The 20,237-nt window shown below is 30.1% G+C and overlaps 1 protein-coding gene across 2 annotated transcripts in view; it reads left to right on the forward strand.

Annotated features, from left to right (window-relative positions):
* Positions 1-234: 234 nt before the first annotated feature.
* The window catches only part of LOC147071974 (uncharacterized), a 108,526-nt gene continuing 88,523 nt past the window's right edge, over positions 235-20,237 (forward strand). Inside the window, exon 1 of one of the 2 annotated variants that reach the window (XM_085947794.1) lies at positions 235-568. In XM_085947794.1, the coding sequence (XP_085803920.1) occupies positions 447-568 (122 nt within the window). In that variant the 5' untranslated portion in view covers positions 235-446. The remainder of the gene's footprint in view (positions 569-20,237) is intronic. The other variant, XM_085947795.1, reaches the window with a different exon arrangement.

Below are 20,237 nucleotides of genomic sequence, written 5' to 3' on the forward strand. Positions count from 1 at the left end.
TTTGCAGTTAATCACCAGAATAGTAAACTATCTAATGACATTTAATTAACTTTATCACTTTGTTACGTTAATCCTTTCTATGCCGCAATTAGTTAATTGATAGTAATTAACATAAGAATCGGTGTAATTAAGGCGTCCAAAGACGCTCTGGGCACTTAACCGGTTAAATAAAGTTTCAATAAGTTATTAATTGATGTGACCTAGTAAATAAATTCAAAACAAAAGGTACCGTTACATATATTAAATTTACCAGCTTTAAATTTAAAAAATATCGACATACCTGTAGTATAAAAAGCTTAGTGTGGACTGACTCTGCAATAATAAAATTGACTCGTTTATAATAATGTAAAAATATATTTCATTTAAAAGTCGGCATTATCCAATTTCCAAATTAATATGCTCAATTATTTAGTTATAAATAAAAAGTGTCAAATATTAAGAATTCAATGATGAAGATGGCAGGGGATGCTCTCCCGTTGCTGGTGACGACCGGAGTCGGGGTTGGTGTACTGGCTGGAGTCGTTTCAGGAGTGTGCTACCTCATTTTGAATGGACTCGGATGGTCAAGGTAAGATATACCACATCATTACAAAATCGATAGTTAGTAATGGAGATCAGAGAGTTTTTGAGTCATACGAATATACAATAAATTAGTAATTCAGATTTAGTTCAGCTGGCAGTTATGACAAGTTAAGACCAACATACACCTGACCGTAAACAATTAGTAAAAATTCTATAAAAAAATCTTAGTATAAACACTGCTTACTTAAATGCTACTATATTGTTTTGTACTCCACTGCGGAAGGCAAACATCAGTAAATGTACTGACAAACAAACGAAATGTGGCCATATTTGGGGGGAAATTATTACTGATTGTTTTTTTTTTGATTAAAACGCAGTGGCGGGTTTAGGGACTCGGATCCCCAAAGGGAACCGACTGATTTTGAGACCCCCAAATTAGTTATTTACGTTCTTCCAAATACGTACCTACCTATCTGCTTGAGTGGTTATGCTATATACCTATGATGCACGGATTTTGTTGTGCTTTGTGTAATATTTTGTACTAAATTTATGATAAAATATGCATATTTTTATGATTTTAGTATTATTTAATAATTATTGTATGACTAATTTGAACGATTTCGAGGTCATCGTTTAATCTTCTGACGAATCGATTGCGTCATCTGCATCAAAGAAAATTTTCGCTGTTAAAACGTGTGAGTTTGTATAATGTTGACTGTCCAAACTACATATGATTAAATAATAATTTTTCCAGGTGTAGACATTGTGCTGAGTCTCAGAGAAATAATTGTGCACGTGCATTTGTGCATCATAATTTGTATACAGGCAAATTATGCGCATTGGTCTGGATTAGGTTTACAAACAACGATATCATTGTTATCAAACGTAATATAATTATGATAAATTAAAGACCTAATAATGACTTAACCCTTTACTGCATAGTGTCGCAAATTTAAGAAAATTCCTTTTTTTCGATGCCTAGAAAACTGTTTTACCATAAACATCCTACTTTACCGATTTTGTTTCGACATTTCAAGAAATAAAGCATTTCTGCATTATAGTCTCTGCATTTCTGCTTTGACAGTTGACGAATGCACGTGTACGCGAAAATCCGCATTTGTAAATAAATAAAAAAAAATATACAGAAGATTGAAATTGGTTGAATAAAAATATCTACACATAAAATAAGGTGTGTACATTAGTTTTTTATAATTGTTTTCATTTGGTTTTGTATTTTGTCATACTGAAATGTAAGATTTCCAAATGTCGTAAATCTGGGACACCACGCAGTAACATACAAAATTTAATGAAATTTTCGAAAAATGTTTTTTTTATTATTTTTACTTCATTCACAAGGCATTTTGACACCAAGAAAAAATAAAAATTTTCAAAAAAAAATAATCATGCAGTAAAGGGTTAATTTGACAAGTGGGCAACTGAACTAAAATGTTTTTTTAAAAGATTGTATACACGCGTTAACAACACTATAAAAAGGAAACTTGGCTCGTCTCGGTCACTAAATCTCGAAAAAAACTAAAGCCAATCTATTAAAACAATTTGTGAAATAAAAATATATTATGCTTATTTTATTATAATAAATACAATTGAGTTTAAATATACTTAAAATACATAATTTATGATGTCAGGATAATATCACACATTTTAAGTAGGTATACAAATTTTTGTTTATAATAATAGTAATGAAACACTATATTAGTATATGACACAGAACAGATTAATAAATAGAAATGTATAAGTCATTGCCATAGACCGAAGTTCTGAAGCAGGGTAGTATATGGCATGACCGCCATAAAACCCAAGTAAAAAACCACGTCGACTGTTCCCAACGATTGAAAGTACGTTCCATTAACGTAACAAACTAAAATGCATATTAGTAACTCTTAAAAATTGATTATTCTGTAACACGCGTTTAAGTTTATCCCATATTTTTCCTCACTCGAGATATTTGGCCTGTTATACCAAACCTAGTAGGGTAAGCCAGTTGTGTTCCCTGGGGCCCGATTTCCTAACTATCGTCTCGTGTGGCACCAGACGAGACGACAGTTAGGAAATCGGGCTGCTGGTATACGAGCAGCGCCAGTCGTATCACGTGAAAATCGTGGCCTTAAGTAACCTTGGGTGAGGAGCAAAAATATTGTAATTTCCTTAAAAAAGGTTGAAGGGTTGGTTAAAGAGCTGCTGAACAGGCGAATATTTGACATTATTTTCTTTACATTTTTATTATTTTCATAAGTAGTAAGATTACTGGGCAATTTGATAATTATTTTAACTAAATTACTTACTCTATCAAGAAGATTTTTTTCATACAATTTTATCTGAAAAAACTTACTTGATTCTTTATTATATTTTTATAAAAACAATAAATAATATATTGAAGTGCTAGACCGCAAAATAGTTGTTAAAATAGCAAACAACACTGTTTTTTACTGGTTCTATTACGATGTCAATGAGCTGCATTTAAATATCGTTTTTCTGAATATCTTTAGTAGAAACACATGCAAAATATTTAGGAATGATCGAATTTTTCAAAGATTTATCTGATTTTACACTTCATAATATGGGTTTCCACAGAGTGTAGGTTTGTATTAACACATTTTTGTTTTTTACAAGAATTAGATGTTACCCACTTCCTCAACCTATTAGATCTATACTCTGACTCCAAACACACATTGAAAAACAATACATTTATTTTTCAGATATTATAAATCGACGCTTTAGCCACTCGGGCATCCTGGGCACTGTACAATATGTGATTAATTTTAAAAATCAACTTTTTTCTTGCCGGTTCATTAGGTTTTATTTCTTTTGCGACGGCCGAAGTCAACTATGCCACAAGGCTTCCTAGAGCATAAAGCTCGATTAGCCCAATCGGTCCAATCGCCTGAAAACCGGCCCTGTAAACGAATTATTAGATTCAAATTATCTGAAATATTCACAAATAATACACGTTATATATATATATTCAAATCAATTTATTACACACAGAAGACAATACACCAAGTTTAGTGGGTACCTATGGCAGGATGAATTTCCAATCATAATATTTGATCACGAAAAATCACGAGCGAATTTTGTTGAACATACACGTCGAAGAATTCGCATTTTTTATTTTCGATTGTTTGATTTTCTGATTGCGGCTCAATCGTGTGTCGTGATTTATTATTTTCAAATATTGCCCATTAAACCATATCACAAGGGTGGGAGGGTGCCCGCCATGAAATTTTCTTTTATTACACTCTCTGGGGCGCCGTAAATTATTCGTTTCACTGCTGAAAATATATTATCTTCTCACCTTATTGTTAGGTCATAAATTTTAATATTTTATTGTTCTATTATCCAATAAACAATTGAATCACCTAAGTACATGCGGCTTGTATTAAAAACATCATTGTTATATTATAATGAATATAGATTTCATTTTTGCGGTATTATTGTTGAAGTTTTTAAAAACTACACAAAATCTATTTTTTTCTAATGAATAATGGATAAATAAATCGTATATCAATCAATCTTTTGTCAGCTGGTATATTTATTGTTTAATAAATTAACGTCATAGTTTATAGTAAAAGTTTTACAGATTGCATTCACGTCTTTATGTTATTTTTTTATTATAACTTTGGAGTACCTACTTCACTATTATTACTAGAGTCATCTATGAACATCTTCCGAAACTCAGCAAAACTCACTCGACAACTTTCTACGTCTAGTTGATTCTACGTTATACTAAAATAAACTTTTACAATTTATCGCTAGATGTATCAACCATCCGATACCAGAACAAAGTTTTTGAACAATATTTATTATTTATTTTATACTGTCAAGACAAAAAAATATTATTGTGCCAAAAATCCCGACCTCAGACAAAAATCTATAGGTACAGCTTTATATACGGGTTTCGATCCTAAATAGTCGTTAAAAACGGATTAGATGGTTATTGATATATTTATATTGAAAATTACATACGAAGATGAATAATAAAAAAATATTTTTCCGTTTATATATTTGTAAGCATATTATATAATATGTAACATATTATAATTGTACCGGAACTATGCCACTCTATGCATGATATATCTAGCGACAGAATACGAAGCACGCAAGACAAAAATAAATATTTTTTATTTCAAAGATGAACTTACAACTTAAAAAAAACCGTTATTTAATGTGTGTCTGACGAACAGCTGACGAATACTATAAAGGGATATTTGAATAATCACAATATTTTATATTAAATGTGTTTAACTCAAAATCTTTTTTATTTATATCAAATCAAGTTGTCAAAAAATATTAAATTGTTGAAATTGTCAATGCTCTAATAATATCCAATAGTCGCGAAATGAACCAAATGATGCAAATATACGAATATTGGATGCATAGTAAATTTTCGTTTGCTGAATCCAAAGTGGGTGATCGCAGTATCTTATCTTAAATTTCGTGGTGGGTAGTAAGCTGTAGTTTTTTTTAACATGTTCTTGAAATTATTGCACTAGGTAGCTTTGGTTTTGTGACGACACCGAAGCTCGATTTGATACAAATAAAAATGATTTTTAGACACAATCACTGCTGACCTTTTTTAATTACCACATTTAAATAACACGTCAATTATATCTAATGGCCAACTGCTCCAAACGCACCAGTCGCGGTGTTAGCACTAACTGAGTGTATACTAAATATGTGAATACTCAGCCTACCAGAGACGCTGAGTGGAAAAATACATGTGCATATTGTTAATTTATAATATTTTATGATGTTTTATAAAATGTTTGTTTTAAAGTGAAACACTTACAGGGTAAAAAAACGTTTTTAAAAAGTGTAAATCCCATCTTATTAAAACATTTTTGAAAAAATAATAGTTTTGATGTACGAGTATTTTTTATTTATTTAAAAAAAACATTGATTTGGCTCTATATGTTATGTTTAGTGGAATCCAGTGATTTTGAAGATAACCAATATACCTACTGGATTATTTGTAGGTTATGTTAGGTTAGGTTATCATTCTTGAATTCATGAATTTTGCCAAAATCGACTATGGAAATTGCCGCTTTTCCCGTCTGACTTCCAGTAAACAGACTTGTACCATTGATTTTTCTAAACAATAAAAATGTAGTTATACCTAAGTATAACTTAAAGTAATTTTTATTTATATTATTGAATCTAGTTTCATTATGGTAAAATATTTAAAATGTAAATGGTCAGTAAATTATATTGAAATGCATATTTCGTATTCTGTCGTTATATGTTCCTATGGGTCTATTCTGTACTTATCAACCGCTAAAGTGAAAGATAATATCAAACTTAAGGTAGGTTTGTATCATAGTATTAGCACTTATTGTAACAATTATTACAATACGTTGGTTGTAATTGTTGCAATAAGCGTTACATTTTAACAGCGCCTCTCTTGCTGCTGTTAAAATATAGCACTTATTGCAACAATACAACCAACTTATTGTAATTGTCACAATAAGTGCTAATCCTTCGATACAAACCTACACTAAGTTTGATAATATCTATCACTTTATCACTTTAGCGGACGATAAGTATAGAATAGACCCACTAGTTGCACTATATTCCCTTGGAAAATCATCTCGTTTTACCATGCAGATGTATTCACTTGGAATGGCCATGCAAACTGCGGTTCATTAGCCTAATTGATTCTCAGTGTATATCCAATTGGAAGAACCACCACAGTTTGCGTCTCTTTGCTGTAAAGCAGCCCTAAGATAAATGCTGATTTATTATGAATGTAGTGTTTTTTGTAAGGAACCGGTCAATATTTAAGTTTTTTATAAGATTAATTAAATTATTGTTTTGTCTAGACGAGAAAGTGTGTTAATTATTACAGTTTTAACTATTATACGACGTATATATACCTATTTTGTTGTATGTAGGTATATTGTTTCAATAATATTGCGACACATTACAATTCGGTAAGCGAGGCAGGTATATTTTTTTATTTTCACTTAAAATGACAAAACCTGCCGCGAATAACAATAGATCCAATGAAATGAAATAACCCATTTGTTTCATTCAAAGCGTCACCTGTGATTATATCAAAGCTCTCCCAACATTTGCATGACTGTTGAATTAAATATTTTATTATTTTCTAAAAGCAAAACATAGCCATTTCATATAATAATTATTAGGTTATTAATCTCATTATAAATTCTACCCGAACATTCATTCAGTTACACGTAAGTACATAATATTAGATACCAAGTTTTAGTATGATAAAATAATTAGGGTTATAAGTAACGAAATTGTTCAATATTATCTAACTAAATAGCAATTTAATTAAATAAATATTTTTACCAATTTGTATTTTTCACCTTATAAGTATTTTTTTCTTCTTTTTTTATGTACAATTAATTTTATTTATATTATTATTAACATTAGTGATGCATTTAATAGGTAGTGTGCATTAAAAGTTTATTTTTGTATTTGTTTAAATAATTATTAATATGACATTATTTTATTACTGTTATTTGTAAACATGGTATTGATTTGCATACTATCCAATGTACCTACTCTTAAATGAACTTTAAAACATTTATCTACTCTTGATCGTTTCACTTCTCTAGGTTCTTAGATTTTAGCTGCCACATATTTCTGCCGAAATTATTCAATTCATCTTTTTAACGGATTGTATCGCAACCATTTAGCCGTAAAGTACCTCTTGGGTACCATGATCCAATTTGTCCACCTGTTGGGCATTATGCTTCTTTAGCAGTTTAGAGAAATCAATCACAAATGTAATCTCGTATCAGCTTCCCAATAGATGCTATATTTTCTGGATTTTCCACATTATGCCCAACATGAGCCTTTTTATACCATGTTATGCTACTATTCGTTTTTATACTGACAATGCATGAACACGTGCATAGTAATTTAACTTATTCAGTAAAACTGAAAATTGATTAAATATTCATGTAAATAAGTTGTATCACTAAAATATATTGGTCTATTATTTCAACCACTTTGAACTGAAACTTTGAGGGCATATATTTTTATTTCATACCTTTTGTATTGTTAGTAGTCATAATAAAACATTTATTATAGCTACCTATGCAAAATGTTTGAGAATATTATTAACGTATTGTGTTGTATTCGGTATTCACTATCACCCCATCTCCCTTCCACATCGCTTGCCTATAACATATTTAATTACATTTTATAACCGTCGCGTTTGCTCATTCCGTCATACGGTAGATTTTTTTTAATATTATTTAGTTTGGGTTGGCAACATCGTCGCAGAGGGTGCGCGGGAAACCATTGTCTGTTTCTGCTAACTCCGACGGTTTGTCGGATACGTTCCATTTTTGAAAATAAATTCACAATAACAATTATATCGTATTCAGTTTGATTGTTTGGTGTGCATGGTCAGTTGTGAACGGTTTGGCGGATTGTTATTCCAAATTCAACATATTATCGAAAAAACAAAATATTCAAAATTCACCTGTACTGTATGAATATCCTAACCGTTTTCTGACCGCTAGTTATTTATACATGGCTGTGTAAAAAATCCATGAAGAGTATTTAAAGTGTATTTTTACTAAGTAGTGAATAAAAACATACCCATCACTGTGTTGTGTTCAATGAATATAGACTACATAGGTAAGTGTCATTGAATAATATTTGAAAAAAAAGATGATTTGTAAATATATAATAGGTACCTTTGTGCTATTTATGATATAGGAATAAAAGAAACGAAGTGGTCTGTGAATTTTTAATGTAGTATAAGTAAGTACATAAAAAAGTATAGAAAAATCATTTTCAAAATATATTATGTAAATAGATGCTAGCTATAAGAGTTCAGAATCTATCTGGATTTCTAGTTTCTACTGTATCGTATAAATATAATATCATTTCGGAGATATTATAGATGCTACCGTGAAGCTATAATGATAAATTAAACATCATTAAAAACTTCGAATATCACAATCAGGGCCGGATTTTATACTCGAAGGGGACCCAGGGTAAACACAACTTATTGAAACGTAATTTAAAAATCAATATTCTGTATTTTTTTTACTGTTAACCTATATGGGTATTTATTTTAACAAGTTCTTAATCGTAATTTGTATTCCGCATAATATATTCATGTTACAAGAACAACTGAAACTTTTCGATTATTTCGAATTATTTGACTCGCCTATCTATATATTGTATATATTTGACCATGTCATTGCCAGATGTATTAAATTTTATCTTACCGGTTTCTAGGTCTGTATAATCGTAGAGACTTTGGGGTGTAGCACCTTTCACCCTGTGGTAAATCCGGTCATGCTCGTATGTAACATTTTAAACTTATGTAAAATATTGTTTCATGTATATAGATAAGACTTGCTAGGATAACTTATAAGTTCGTTATAATTTATGTAAAGTATGTATATTCAGAAATATTCACTGTATCATAAATACATACATTGATAGAATACAATAAATAATAATCATAAGAATAAAAGGATAGTTGTAATAAATTTACAATAATAAAATCAACACAATATTACAGTAGACTATACATTATATTAATATTGGCAGTTATTTTAATTCAAGATCAGGCTTCAATTCAGGCTTGAAAGACTCTTAAAGTTCGGCATTCTTACGAATGCGCCACCCTTGGTCCTCTTTAATTGGTCCAAGTATTCTTCGGAGAATTTTGTTGTCAAATACTTGGATAGTCTTTTCTTGTTTCTCCGTAATGCTCTAGGTTTCGCATCCGTAGAACTATAGGTTTTACGATCACGTTGAATACCCAAAATTTCGTTTTTCTGGACAGCAGTTTGGACCCAAATCTGCTCTTCAATGCAAAGAACGCTCTATTTCCACTCTTCAGTCGGCAGGCAAGCTCTGTGTCAAGATCATTTTTTCAGACATCCCAGTTCCTAAGTACCTAAATTGTGCTACTTTTTAAAATATGGAATTGCCAATTACAATATTTCCTGAGTTTCGGTTTTTTCTCGACACTCTTAGGTACTTGGTCTTCTCTGCGTTAACCTGAAGATTAATTTTCTTTGCCGTGGCCTCCAATGCAGTGAAAATATCAACTATATGTGCCTGATCATCGCCCAGGATCACCAGATCATCTGCATAGCCAAGAACTTTATGCGATCCATTCAGGTCGACTCCTCCGTCACTTCTGAGAGCGTCTCTCACTGCTTTCTCTAATGCAATATTGAAAAGCAACGGTGAAACAATAGAGAATCGCCCTGCCTCAGCCCACCTGTCACCTCGAAGGATTCCGATACATCTCCTTGGATAAGTATCCTGCTTCGCGATCCTTCTGTACATACCCTAACCAAATTGATAAGCTTTTCTGGGTAATTATTAAAATGTTTCATTTATTCTTATTAACTTTATGTAGGACGTACTTACCTTTATAATCGCCTACTGTCAGTAAATTCCATTCAATCAAAAAAGATCAAATTCAAATAAAAAAGATTTTTTTAAGTCAAATATAAACTTACAATTGTAAAAAAAATGTGAATTTGTTGCAGGGTCCTATCTTATTATTACATTATATTTTATGGTCATATTTATTACTAAAATTTAGTTTATTAAGTTTTCTATGTTTTGACGTTTAGATTTTTGACTAATTCATCGTTGTAATATTTTTTATATTTATTTTAAAAAACATGGATTTTTATAAAAATATAAAGATGTATAATTTGAAATCCTTTTTATTTAAAAGTAAATATGACCATTAAATAAAATGTAATTATAAGATGGGACCCTGCAACAAATTCAGATTTTATTACATTTTTTTACAATTGTGAGTTTATCTTTGAATTAAAAAAATCTTTTTAATGTTTTCAGATATTTACATATTTATTAATTAATACAGTTGAAATTGTAAATTATCAAAAAAAAATGTCTCAAATTGCAAGCTTCGTATTATTCTCTCCCCCATAAGAAGAATAACCAACAGCCATCAGTTATCACAATAAATGTGTGATTTTGGCCTCTTGTCAGTAGGTACTCATATATGTTCTCAATAGAATTAAAAGTCTTTGCGATCCGTAATTCTATACTACCGTATTATTATACCAACATCAACAAATTCACATAATAATAATATATTCGTGATAAACTGGTAAAACATCGGAAACATAGTTGTTAAAAAAAATTAAAAAAACACGCACTCAGCGGAATCCATAACTATCGCATTCCGGGGAAAATTTTAAAATTTTAGTTTTAAACTGTTCTATATTTTTAAATCGTATGTATCATATAAATGAAAAATAATATAATTATAAATTATTTTTGATTACATCTTTAATTAACTCAAACCTAAGGGCACGCGCTCACAACTAGCTAGACCTAAGTTGATTTGTATCTACTTAACTGTTTACAGTTCGTTGGATTAACACCGTTACAAATATTTTTAATTGATTTAATCTTTCGTTTAAAATGCGGAAATTGACATTATTCATTATGAGTATTATTTTTTTCTGCAAACAATGCACCAGATCACACGAGCTACACGTCTCGTAATAAGATAATATTAAGTAATATCAATTTATTTATTCACACGTTCATAGTGTTATTACAAAGTCACCCATTGTCTTTAAGTTTCCGTATATGAAGCATGAATCTAGATGTGTGCATCTTTTGTCTATAGTTTTCCAGTGGCGTAGAATAATTTGATATTGGACAGTGCACGTATTATGTATGTTCACGAAATTAGAATTATACTTAAATTAATATAATGTTTTTCAAAAATTCTAAAAAAGTTCTAGCTCAAAAATATTACAATTCGCAGACACAGTTTATTTACAGAAGATTTATACCAACAATAATAAGACTGATCATACAGATTGTGTCTGAATTTTGTTATAATTTAAAAAAATAACCAATTAGTAGTAACTCTAATGTTATTAAATTGGAGTTCGCACATGGCATGGTACTAAGAACTAGATCGTAGACAATAAACATCATATTTGTATTAAAACTACTAGAAATAAATTAGTAAAAGCTTTTCATATATTTTGTTTATCTCACGAAGGCGTATCCCCACTCCCACGCCAGCGCATGTGTCGTTCAATTAAAAAGATGTTGAATTTGAATGTTAATCGCACCATTAGTGTAAAACCAAGGCATCTGCAAATTTTTCAATTTCGAGATTAAATGCAAAACAACTGCAAAAGTCTTGAACTTGATAATATAAAAGTGAAGTAACTGAAAGAACATGCAATATGATGTAGATATAAACCAAATATTATGGTTTTTTTTAGAAACTCTATTTCTCCTAATAAAACGAAGACTTCAAACCCTAATATATCCAAAATATGTCTTTTGCAGATGCCTTGGCTTTTCACTCACGGTGCGGTTTGTATCGTGCATCTTACTTTGGCCCACTTATACGCTTGTCGTAATATTGTAACCATGCAATTTTATATATAATGAAAAGACTGAACGCTTCCATAAAAATCTATTTGAATATAGGAGTTATTCAACCCTTTTCATTGTTTTGACAATCCGGCGTGGATCTATGTAGGTTATCTCAAGCGTAGGTTTATTAACATGGAAAGAAAATTGGTTATTGGCAATTCGTATAACATATTAGATCCACGCTTAGGTTCAATCACACAGTGAAACTAAAATATGCATTTATCTTATAAAACGCGCCTATTCAAAAGCAGACATTCTTCCGATACAAAACACATACAATTGTAAATACGTCTACTATACCTGAATTGTCATAAATATATTATTAATCAGTCAGTATTATTTCATAATATGCCGTAAATTATTAATAAATTTCTACGTGGTAGCTGCCTACGCCATTGGCCGTGAATGCTTGGTAGTAATTTTTGCATAAAAGAGCAATGACTCTGACATCTAAAACTCACAAGAAAAAGCGATTGCATTATTAAAATAATAGTTACTTGTATACTTTACCTTCTTAATATTGTTTTAATTATATGCAGATGGCTTGGTAAGCTCTTCCATTCTCTTCTTAAATATTAATTTGCATACCATTAGGTATTATTTTCATACATACGTAACAATATTACACTAACGTTTTCACACACTTAGAATATGAAAATACGTAAAAAAAAACAATCATGTATTTTTTTGTGAATATTAATGATAACTACATATTTTATTTTCTTAAATTGATCAACTTACATTAATTGCAATCTAGTAGATGTACTTGTATTTAATTTAAACAACAATAAAAACAAAAGCACTATACACATTAAATATTCTCATAATAATTGTAAAATATACATACGTTCTGGAAGTAATTTTCGCGGTGAAGACGGTGTATGTATTTTGACTAGAGCGTGTAATTTAAATGTAAATTTAATTACTTCTAGTAACTTAGTTATACATACAGACTAGGTATATGAGTTATTTAAATTTAATAACTTAACTTTGTAATATGAAGTAAAAGGGTTCCATAATTATCAATATGAAGTCTAAAGAGTAAAATTAACATTTATATTGATTTTTTATGGTTTAATGGTACCTAAATAAATCGTGGCAGAATATATACAATATGTTTGGTTTTTAATTGGAGGTTATATTAACCAATTTTTTATGACATACGGTTAATATTAGTGATTCGCTAATGAACTGGATCCATGGTGTCTATCATGTTTTTGCATTACATGCAGATTTGAGCCAACTGCGGGATACGAACTTGCGATGCATGGCTTTCGAAGTGGGCGTTGGGCCACTACCCTAGTATCAACTTTAATTTTATTAAGATTTTTTTACACACTAAAAACGTATTATTTGGAGCATATGCTAAATTTGATGTAATCCACATATTATGTATAAAAATAGCAATTGAATAATCTGACAAAAGACAATGCCATATTATCAGTGGATTCCAGAACGGTTGGAGTATAAATAAAATTTATCAAAGCATGTGGATAGATTCCTATCACAAGGTATACCTAGAAAAGAGGAACTTAAATAAATCCATTCTACCTTTACATGCCCGGTGATCTGGTATCATGTCCACTTAGTCATAAATGACTTCAAGCTAATGTTGATATACCTAATATAATATTGATTTTGTGGTCTCATTTGGAGGTTCAATTCGCAGCACTGCAATGAATGTGATATTCGTATTCGTACAACGTGAGCGATACACAGAAAGCTCACAGATATCTTAAAGAACGTCTATGATATTTTGTGCCCTAGACCAGATATCGGGGTAGATGGAAGAACTCAGTATAAACGTAAAATTATTCAACTGAGTGGGGGTGGGGTTTGACTAACGGGTGACCCGTTTGACCTCTTAAAGTTTAAAGAAGAGCATATATTATGATAGCGTGTGGCACTAAAGCTTCGTTAACTATTTTTTGTTGTTGTTCGACAAATTATAAATATATGTAGATAAGTATATAGGTACATTTTAAGTAGGTATATATAGATAATTAATCTTGTATATAAGCAATGGAAAAACTTTTCTATTTCAATACATTTTTCGTAATTATTACATTAGTTACTGTATGTACTAAATAATGAAACATAATGTGAGTCACGACAAAAACTCTTTTACTATTGTGTCTTTTAAATGAATAGGTATAATAAAATAACTTATTGTGTTTTTTTTTTTGTTTCAGTATCTAATTACAATTCAACGAACGTTAGACAATATCCTTTCGAAACTTCCACCATTCGGAAATGTCGCTACGTGATTTATATACCTACCTATCTCAATATAATATCATGCAGTTACCTACAACATATTTTTTTATATACGTGAAAGGTTTGCTTAAGCTGATGACAGATATTTTCAACATAGCGACGTTAGACGTATTGTGCATATTACAATGATTCTGATATTAGATTTAAATCCAATTAGAAAATTATGCACGGGACTGGATTTACCATAGAGCTAAATTAGCCATACCTCCTCCGGAGTTGCCCTGAGGTCCAATAAATAAAATAGGTTTAAAAATATTTATGGAAAAATCTTGACGCAAATGAAGCGGCTGTTCCCGCGCGAATGAATGTCAAAAAGTTTGACAAAAGTAGGTAACTAACTAGTCAATAAAATTGTTTAAATTATTGAAACCAGTAAATTGCAAAAAATATATAACCGTAAGTAATTTTTTCTATGCATACATTTACAGGTACCTATATTTAGTGAGCCACCGTAGCTTACAGACATTATGACACACATAAATCATCAATAATTTTCCACGCATCATCTAAAACATTAGTGGTTGAAAGACGTACAATAGCATACAGCAAGAAAGCATGATTTTAAGGTTAAGCAAATAGGTATTTTATATTATAGAAAATGTCAATTGTTAAGTTGTTTTTTTGTGGGTCCCAATATGTAATAGCCCAGTGCCCCTTCCAGTATACATCCAACCCTGGTTATAGAATTCGAATATTCACACCAATCTACAATCATATCACAGAGAAAATAACCAAAAACGTTCATTTGAACACAATAAAAATAATAATCCTAGATTTGAAAATAGGCAAAGATATTATTTATGGCGTCGCGTAGGCATTATTTGTCGTTGGGACTTATTCACTACACAAAAAAATATATAGTAGTTTATTAGTTTTTTTTTTAATTTAAGTTAGGTCACGTAAGCGGTGCTGCGGAGGCTGATTTTGTTACTACTACAATTTAGAGAAATGATTGCTTTTTTGTATTTTAAACTGTTTTACAATTAAAATATATTTGATGACACTTTTTGTGCAATACGCCACCAAACGTTAACCTCAAAATATATTGGAAATTAAGGTGAAGTCTTTACTGAGCCTTTTTTAAAGAGGCGCCTAGCGGAAAAATACAAAGCTTGCAATTTGAGACATTTTTTTGATAAATTGCAATTTCAACTGTATTAATGAATAAATAAGTATCTGAAAACATTAAAAAGAAAAAGGGCGATGCGTAGTAAACTTAATAAACTAAATTTTAATAATAAATATGACCATAAAATATATGTAATAATATGGGTGCGGCCGATTCAACAAATTCACATTTTTTACAATTGTAAGTTTATCTTTGACTTAAAATAAAAAATATTTTTCTTTTTAATGTTTTCAGATACATATTTATTAATTAATACAGTTGAAATTGTAAATTATCAAAAAAAAATCTCAAATTGCAAGCTTCGTATTTTTCCACTAGGTGCCTCTTTAAAAACGGCTCAGTAAAGGCTTCACCTTAAATACAGGTTAACAGAGTAGGTATACACGAATTGCACAATGTGATAATATGATACTTTTTATATAATATGCTATGTACAAGTACAAAAACGAATCATTTCAAAATTTAAAAATAACATTGGTCTTCAATTTATTGTATATTTATTATATTTTATCATATTATGAACACAGTCTACGAGAAAAACATTGGAAAAACATAATAATACTCAGACACATGCTTATGTTATATATAACATAACTGGACTGATATACGTATGATGACATTCTCAAATAGTGACGTGCGGTGACTTTTGTTTTCCACAACGTAATATAATCTGCTTAGGGTTTTGTAACTAATTGAAACTTGATAGGTAGTACGGAGTGTGGTATTTTGGAGTAGTTGTTCTTCGATATTCTAAACACTGCGATATTGCGCGCTAGATAAATGTTATTATTATTTTAAAGTATTTTATCGAATATTTCTGGGGATGATCCCATCTACACCATTTATTGACGGCACGGCACACCACTGGTCTCAAATGAATAGGAAATAAATTTTTGTTTGTTTAAATTTTCTAAGTACTTATATTAAAATTAAAAGATTTACTGGTAATTAGTTGTAACTCATTATTTAATAACCAAAGTGTTTTACGCTTGATAACAATTAATACCAGAACGATCTTAATAATATTATGGTTGAATTAGTAACTATACAAAATGTATATTGTGCGATGGCGGTGTAGTTTTTAAACAAAAAAAGGAAAATGGCAACCACAATACCACAGTGCGATTCTAACAAATAAGTTTCAGAGTGGGGTACCTATACGCTTTATAACTTTACATTTTTTTGCACTTTTTACTAAATAAAACTGATACACCTTTTTGCCTGATTATTTAAATGTATTAATATAATATGTAATAATAAATAAATAAAGGCCTAATGTATTATGTACGAAAAATTTAGAATATAATTCCATCTTTTTCATCCTATTGCCGGAGTGCAAAGTTATGAAGTGGCAACTCAACTTGCTACAAGAGTATGGACCTTGCTATAATTCAAATCAATTTGAAATATGACATCATTTATTTATTAGCCTTAATAGTAATTTTTCAGTTTTACTATTACATAATATATAATATGGTCCATCTTTAAAGAAGAAGTTCAAGAAGAATATATAATTCATAATTCGTTCCAACTAGGTATACTACGTACCTATATTTTTAAATATTTATACATATGTAAGTCCAGATAAACAAATAAAAATGCATTTTTTATAATAAAAAAATAAATAGGTAGGTAAGAAGGTAGTTACTTGGATTTACTGATAGCGGAATCGCACATTCCAGTTGCCAGTGTTACTGTATATATAATATAAATTCAATGTTTCATTAATATTGGATCGATAACGGACCAGATGTTATGATGAAGGTAACTACTTCACGTTATCTCCAATAAATTTGATTTCATTATTTTGTTATATTAAAACTAATGAGAGAAATCCTCATACTCAATGTTATTCTATTAAAATATAGCTTATCAGTAAGATATAAATATTACCATATCGCAATTTATTGTTATTGACTTGAAAGAAATGAATGTAAAAAAGATCACTTCGGGCTTTCTAGAATATTTTTTTCTTGTAAAAAAAATTGAAAACTTGCGCCTTGTATGAGACAAAAAATTGTTGCACAAAAAAGTTGATTTCTCAAACACGCGTAACTACCTGTTCTTAAAATATGTTGAGATAAATTTATTGAAAAACTCACTGACGTACATACGTCGTGTACGCAGTGGTCATGTTCGTAAATGTAATGATAATACATATTTGGTTAATTATATAAACACAAGAACGTGGGTATCAGTGGATCAAACAATCTGGATAGACACGGATTTCAATATTTATACAAGGGAAAAAATCTATGAATATTTACATGATAAAATTATTTTATTATGTTATATCAACGTGATTTAAATTTTACAGGCACACACATCAACGTACTTACACTTTCTTTTTTTTCTCTCTATATGTGACAATGTGTAATAGTTTGTAAAATAATCGTCATTATCAGGGCTCGAAATGACAGAAGCGCCGCTCCGCTTCATGAAATTGATGAGTTATTGGCCCCATCTCGTGGAAAAAATATTTTGACCGTTTGTGCTAGGTAGGCCATATAACAAAAAATCTAATAAGTACGCGTATTTTTTTTTTAAAATATACATAGGTACAATTAGATAACTATGTTAATGTTTTCGGAAAATTATCAAGCGCTGAGGCAATATGCTAAATCAGAGGTTTCTGTAATTATATATATTTAATATTTGCAGTTTAGAATATTTAAAACATTGGTGGTTTTAATTGCCACATTGAAGTTTGTGGGTTTTCAGAATATTCTATATTTCTTAATCGATATGCTGAATTGCAGGATTCTAAACCGCTTAGATTAGCGTTTCTCAATCTTACAACATTCTCAAAACCTTTTGATATTGGATTAGATTTTACGGCGATGGTTATTTTAATAAAAATAGTACGGGATATGGAGGGATATTGCAATTTGCATGTCTTGGCTAAAATTGACAAAAATATTTTCAAAAATAGTTAATAATTATAAGTAATAAGTCAATACAAAATAATAATAGAAACCGTTGAATAGCTGGCGTTAAAATGATTACCATAATAATAATAATTATATTAGTCTAGTTTTATTTGGTTCAACATTTATGATTTTGATGCTCTACCTACTACAATATACATTCATTTTTCGTTTTTGATTTGATGCTCAGAGGCATATAAAATAAAGCAAACATAGTTGGGAAACACTGGCTTAGAGTTCGTATTTTGAATATACATGAACTTCACATTATATAAAATAAGATACTATAGAAATAGGTAAATTGTTAAATTCAAAGCCAATTAAATGTAAGTCATGGAGCTGCTTATCTGGAATACAATAGATTTTTCCGATTGACCCAAGAGCATGGCATTGAACCGATGGTGAATAACATGCCATATCCATGGTATGAATACCTACTGGTATGGCACTTCCATAGTCGACAGTCACTGCTGTGAACGGAAGTGGTCATCGCGCACAGACAAGGTATACCAGCGTGTACTTCCGACCGGCTGGACGTGACGGTATGGTTATATTATTTTATTACATTCCGTGACTCAACTGTTGAGGTATAAAATAAATGTTAGTGAAATGAAAGCAAAGGGTTAAAATCACGTCATTACATGTATAATATTATTATATAACATCTCATCTTGACTCACCTGCACCTAGCGATAGCGACATCTTATTGGATGCATACCACGAAACATTGAAAATTATGTACGCATAAAACCTAGGGATCGCAATACCGGTATTCCAGTATTTATCAATACCGAAATACCGGTTTTAAAAATCCAAAATACCGGAATTTTCGGTATTAATAAAGCACACTCGTTTAAGTTTTTGAAAATGAATTATAAGTTATGTGCTGCTAAAATGAAAATATGTTGAGTGAATCCAACAGAGGTGAAAAAATAATAAAACAAATTTCATTAATATTTTACAAATTATCATAATATTATTTCGAAATAGAAAACATCCGTGACAAAAATGTTCAATTATTCTATTATAATTTTATTATTGATGACTGTACAAGCGTTGAATTTAAGTAGCTTTTCTTGCAGCCGGACTTATTTGCACTTGATGAACTTTTGAAGGCTTTAGTTAAAATTATCAATACGTATTTTTAAATGTCAACATAATAAATGTAGGTTTTTGCTATAAAATAGTATTTTAAAAAGATTTTATTAGCTATGTTTATTGATAAGCACCTAGATACTCGTACTTCTGTTTTTTTATGTTTAAGAAATACCGGTATTAATACCGGTATTCAATAAGAAATACCGAAAAACCAGTATTGACATTTTCATTCGGTTTTGCAATCCCTAATTAAACCTATGCAAAATTATTATCAAGAAGCTTACGGTATTATAAAGTAAATCAATGGTTCTACTTAGTACTAATTTAAGATATTATGAATAATTATGTGTGTTCAAAAATTTGTACGTATGCAGTTGGGCGTAACACAGTTCACCGTGAGATGTTGTATCGGAAAAAAATATATGTATAGTATTAAGATCAAATTCATGTCTAAATAAAACACACCTTACAAAATACGTAATAATATACAAGAGAAAGACAGAAGAAAATAGGTAGGAAAGTAAATCAGATATTCTGTCACATTGTATGATTTATATAAAATTCCGGTAGACGCTCGTGAGTATTAAGTTGTAGAAATATCTGATAATAATGATAGCGTTCTATCAGATATTTGATACTGATTAATATCAAATGGGATTTGTCTATTAATAATATGAAGTTAGTTTTGACCGTAAATAAGATACCTACAAACTAATGAGGTAAATGATAAATGATAACAAAGTATGACAATCATAATAAGATATAGTTACATATAAATATACGTATTACATTTCATCGAACTGCGAGCTCTCTTACCGGATTGAGATGACCGTATAGCATTGAGCTCAAAAATGACGCCTTGTTCATGGAGCATT

The sequence above is a fragment of the Rhyacophila brunnea genome, unplaced genomic scaffold (assembly GCF_057557595.1).
Source record: "Rhyacophila brunnea isolate RB1 unplaced genomic scaffold, BYU_Rbru_1.0 scaffold_2, whole genome shotgun sequence".
NCBI lineage: Eukaryota > Metazoa > Arthropoda > Insecta > Trichoptera > Rhyacophilidae > Rhyacophila > Rhyacophila brunnea.